Raw genomic sequence first — 5,673 nt, 5'->3', positions numbered from 1 at the left:
CTCATTGTATGACAGGCTGTTCCGAGGAGCTAATCCAGGCTTGAAACTCAATGGACATTACAAACAAAATTTTAGTCAGAATTGTTTTTCTGGTTGAATTTATACTGATCAGTTGGAAAGCTGGTACTGATATTAGGGAGGGGACATACTAAAGGAGTTGGTATTGTCAGTCAGAGGAGGGTGTGGGCCCTGCTTTGGTGACAGTACCAGCTTAAAAATGCCTGTGAAAGTCTGGCCTGAAAGGAACTTTTAGAAGTTGGGAAGGGAAGGGAATTGTAACAAGTTTTACTTTCTTGAATAGCTTTTTGTTTTCTTTGTGCAAGTTAGGAGGATGACAGACATGCCTATTACTTCTAAAACAGAGTTTCGGAAATAGTTTGTAATGCTTCAGTTCTTTCAGTGTTTAAACATTTCTTGTGATTTTTTGTTTCACTAGATAGTTTTACAGCTTTGAATAATTTAAAAGTAAACAGATAGCAAATTCAAGCTCCAGAAGTTAACAACAAATTCATATTTCCTGTTTTGAACTATTCTTCCTTGGGAATTACATCTAGTTAAAGTCTTCAGTTTGTTCCTCTGGATTCTGTTGAGAATGCCCTGTTACAGTCTTACTGTCTAGCATCTTATCAGGGAAGGAGGGTATTTAGTGTATAAGTTGGTGTGTGCATATCTGTGATAGCAGCATGTTATCATGAAGTGACTAGGTTCACCTGGCCTTCAGGTCACTTAGATTTCATCTCCCAATGATTCAAGAAATGTTCTGTTACTTAGGTAATGAAGTGGATGTGAAGACAGTTCAGATTAGTATGCATGTTATTACTGCTACCTCTGCTACATGAGTATTTCACTCCCATGTGAAATTACTTGAAATGTAGTAGTAATTCTTCATCATTTGGCTTACTATTTTAGTATATACGGCGTTCTCTCCTAGTGTAATGCATGTACTTGGTTTTATCAGTTTAACCTCTTAAGAAGAATCGATGGCAATATTTTACAGAGACGAATGTAATACTTCACAATCTCCATAGCTTCCCTTAAGTAAAACAACAAGAAATTTCAGAATAAAGTCCTGTTCGAAGTTGCAGAGAGATTGAAGATGACGTTAACCTCAAATTGTAAGGTTAGATAAAGGCACCTAATCTTTCTTAGTACTGGCATATTGAGTATGTCACATTTAGGTAGAAGGTCAGTGTTCCTGACTGCTGTATTATTTTCAATACCTGTTTGATTCAACAGGTAAATGTAGCTGCACTGTTTAGACTCTGGTACCAAGAGTACCTTGTGATTTCCAAGAACTACTGGAAAGAATGCAGGAGACACCACTAGCAAAATTTTGTCATTAAGTTGGTTATGTCTGGGTTCAGAAATGCTCTACCAGTCAGTAGGAGGACACTAGAAAGGGATGTACAATTTTATCAATTATAAATACTTATATTTAAAGAGCCAGTTGGAATTTCTTTACCTCTTCATGCTTTGTTTATTTCTACAAATCTTAAAACTGGTCATCATTCAGTACTACTGCTGATACCTAGTTGTCTTTCAAATGTTAGACGTGAAGCAGTTGTTTTTACAGAGATTCAGTAGAATATTTGTAATGTCTATATGCATAGCTGTAGCAGGTATTCCTTTTCAATTTGTACTCTGTGGTATTGACAGTAAAACTAGAAGCAGAGTTGGTTACCTGGCCTTCTTCCGAACTGAAGATGCATATGTTTCATGGCATTAGGACAAAACGTAAGAGCATTTGCTCTTCTCGGATGGGGGGAGTTGTCTGAACAGCCCTATCTGGTGCTGTCTGTGCTTGTGAACTAGGATGTTTCCTTAACTAATGTTATCCATGCCCTTTATGTGGGGAGAGGTGCACATCTTCCACCATTCTGGTAATAAGAGCCTCAGCTTCCATTGGAAGAAGGAAAATCAAGTTGTTTTCCACTGTGAATGTAGGAAGTACAGCCATTGGAGATTACCTTTGCCATCTATTAGCCATGCATTACCATCTTTCGCTGTTTTCCTTGTTTCCTCCTCTTCCTCTGCTCCTTTACTGGGTATGGATTTCTGTCTGCTCTTCCTTGTGTGCAAGTCCTTGCATATGTAATGAAAGTAAGTTGAGGCTGTGAGATGAGGAGAGGAAGAAAAATGGATGGGATGGAAAAGAGAAATGGGAAGAATGGCAGAAGAAGGTGGTGGTCGGGAAGGGTTGAGTAGAGGTTGCACTCGCTGACTTGTAGCTATGATTCAGCCATGTATGTTTTCACATGGTATTGCAAATGAAGCCTTGTACTTGCTTCATGCAGTGGTACTAATACCACCTTTCTTTAGCTGGCTCTTTTGCACCCAATTGTTTATCTGCCTCTCACTACCAGTCATTAATATGATGATGAACTATGTTAATCTTTCTGTTTCCTACTGATAAAATAATACAGGAGTATTTTTATCTTCCTTATGTAGTTGTGAGGTCATCCATTTCTTCCTGTTTGTTTTGTTTTATTCATGTTTCTCAACACATCACAGCAAATGACATGAACGTGCTCCTGCCTCCTGTGCAAGGGTCACAAGGCTGTCTTGTGCCAGGTGAAGAATCTCCCAAATGACCCTTCTCTTGACTCAGTCTAGAGTTGCATGCAGGTTGTTGGTGTCAGATTAGTGAGTCTGTGATGGCTGGACAGCTCGGGGTGAGGTTCAGCTATGGATCTGGCAGGTGTCAGTCTCAACTGGACCAAGTGATGACTGCTGATTTGTTCCCAAGAGACCTTGAAGCATTTGGTTTTTAGCATCCTCCTTAGGTGTTGCTTGAGTGTGTGGCTTTTGGAGTCAGTTTGACATGCTTGCCCTTCAGCCTGGCCTGTACTTCTCTGGTATTTGCCTCTTCTGTAGGCTGAGACAGGCAACTGGAGACTATCCCTGTCTAGAGCACCTGGCTGGACATAGAGTCTTCTGCTGCCAGGTCCCTTGTACCGCAGGGTAGAGGAAGTCTCCTTGGTGGAGTGGGTAGTGGTTCTCAGCCCTAGGGAGACTGGAACCCTGTGTTTCTGCTGTGGAGACAGCCTTGTTTGAGGGGGTTGGTTTTGCACCCCAAAGACTGCCAATGGCTCATGCTTGAGAAAACACCAGAGATGCTGGGCCAGCTTGATTAGTACATTTGAAAAAGCCACATGCTTCACAAAGTTTGTGTTGAGCTGTGCTGTAGATACAAAGATACCAAGCTGGCATGGTCAAACCTCTTCTCTGAGTTTAATTAGAAAGCTTCTAGTTTAGGTGACATGGCAAAGGTGGGGGTTTTTTTAAGTCTAGGTTTGGGTATCTCCCCCTGCAGTAGAGACAGAGCTGGCTCATCAGGCCACAGTTACTCTGAATCCTTTGGTACCAATTTGTGAAGTCCCCAGCCGTCTGACTTGGGCGTCTTAATTTCTCCCTATGACACCAGGGTGTGAAAATGTGCCTTCAGCCTTAAGTTATGAATTTTTTAGTTAGGGGGATTTTTTAAGGCTGATAGCACCATAAGTTGCAGAAGTCATATGGGGGCAGCATTAGTGATGGCCAGCATAGGCTGTGCTTTAATGTACTCTCAGGTATCAGCTAACTCTGGGAGCTATGATTGTTAATGTACTTGTTTTCAAAAACTTTTCTGGAGCCAAAGGAATCAGGCTACCTTACAGTAAAACATATCTTGAGGAAATATTTCCTGCTGTCAGTCCCTCACTAAGTCCTGAACCTATTGATGAATTTGAGGCAGCCGTGATGATGCGGAAGTTAAACACACTTTCTTGCTTGACTCCTTATGTTTTTCTTTTCCTTTTCTCTCCTGTTTAAATTGCACATAAGATCTTACTAGTCTTCTGAGGCAGAGGCAGGAAGAAGTGGAGCCTTACCCGTTTTGGTTTTGGCAGCAGCTGCCTCATTGGTCACCATATGTGTATTCTTGGCAGTTGAGACATGGCAGGGGTGACAGGAGGCGACAGGAAAGGAGGCTTTTTCTACTTCTGCCTGGTCATTGCATAGTTTATCTCCTATGCATAGAGATTCTTTTCTTTGCTCTCTAATGAATTACTGCTGTGTGATTATGGTTACTGTGTGTGGAGGAGGGGGGCTGTGCTTAAAGGAATTCGCATGTACATATCAGATGTCTGAAGTGGCAGTTTCTTCATTGAAGTTTATGTTCCTTTTCTTGTAGCTTGGGTTTGGTCCTGCTTTATTTTGTAAATGCAAAGTGAAGGCTATTATAGTACATTGGCAGATGTTAAAGCCTGAGGAAGAAAAGTGATTGACTAATCACAGGTAGTCTCTGGACATCTAGGTTACTTCTCTACGCAGGCTGGAGAAGCTTGAAGTAAGGAGCAGAAGCAAGGTATTTCTACTAGGGGAGGATGCTTTGAGTGTGAATGTAGGAGCGATTGGACAAACCTACCAGAGAAGCTTGCCTGTACTCTTTTGGATGCAGGAAAATGTCCAGACTTGAACCAAAAAGCATCAAGGAGACTGAACGTTGTCTAGTCAAATGCTAATGCGAGTTGAAATAATACAGCTCTAAGTATTTTTGTGCCATTATTATTATGAGTTATGGCTCCTTGAGAACCCTGCCTGGGTAATGGCAAGAAGTTGGTAATCTTAACAAAGATCTCCAGTTTTCCTGGTTCTCTGTGGCTAGTTGTTTTGCTCCTAGAAGGATGAATTTCCCTTGAAATATAGATGAGTGCAAGGAATGGGGAAAAAAATTCAGAGGACAAACAACTGTATTGGTAAGATTTCTAACTGTTCTTTAGGTTCTGGGGCATTCCAAAGGAACAAGTGGTATATTCTGGTATGCTCTTGAATATGCATATAGCTTGTATCAAATAGGAATTATTTCCTGTGTGGATGAATGGTTCAATAGATTTGTTTGCAGAGTTCCTTCCTACCATCTCCTTTGACCTGTAACACTGTTCACTACAAGTGATGTACTGTGACTGTGTGGCACTACCTATGCCTATGGTGTACTCTTAAATTGAAAATGGTTGTGTACTGAAAATGCAGACATGCATTGTTATGGCTGTCAGGAGAGGAGCTGTGGGAGTGCGAACAGTTGCGTAGGAGGTTTTTGGGATAAACCCTGCTGATATGAATGAAGGTGGTATTTGCCTATATTTGGAGTCTGCTCAGATGCCGGGAGCACACAAATGCTTCCAGACTTGTGAGTTATTTAGTCCATGGTACGAATTTTTGATTGGGAAAGTTGAAATGAGAAATCTGTTGAACAAAATATTTTTATAAAGAAACAATCAGGCCAATTCTGACCAGACTGACCTCAAAGGTTGGTGAGTTTTCTTCACTGTTTATGGGAACTGTCTGATTGAAGAGTTAATGTTGTGTGACAGGTAAATACATGCACGTAAAGGAGCAGAGGAAGCATGTGGATCAGTATTGCATTGCATCTGGCTCATGGCTGTGATCTCTCTTGCTTCTCTGAAGTATTCATTTGCCATTGTGAACTTAAGCTATCTAACTTGAGCATCTTACAATTTTAATTCCTAGATGGGAATGATGAGCAATCCCAGCCCTTATGGCCAGCCATATAGTCAGAATACTGGGCAGCAGATTGGAGCCGGTGGACTTGGGCCTCAGATGCAGAATAAAGCTGGACTGCAGAATAGCTTACCACAGTTTCCAATGGACAAGAAGCCAGTTCCTGGGGCAGGA

At 41.4% G+C, this 5,673-nt stretch overlaps 1 protein-coding gene across 1 annotated transcript in view; it reads left to right on the top strand.

Moving 5' to 3' along the window:
- LOC104493052 (histone acetyltransferase p300-like) overlaps window positions 1-5,673 on the top strand; it is a 31,378-nt gene that overhangs the window by 18,098 nt on the left and 7,607 nt on the right. Inside the window, exon 3 of the mRNA XM_010135666.1 lies at window positions 5,509-5,658. Coding sequence (XP_010133968.1) covers window positions 5,509-5,658 — 150 coding nt within the window. The remainder of the gene's footprint in view (window positions 1-5,508; window positions 5,659-5,673) is intronic.

Source organism: Buceros rhinoceros, unplaced genomic scaffold (assembly GCF_000710305.1).
Source record: "Buceros rhinoceros silvestris isolate BGI_N320 unplaced genomic scaffold, ASM71030v1 scaffold22134, whole genome shotgun sequence".
NCBI lineage: Eukaryota > Metazoa > Chordata > Aves > Bucerotiformes > Bucerotidae > Buceros > Buceros rhinoceros.
This window is presented reverse-complemented; position numbering and strand designations above follow the sequence as displayed.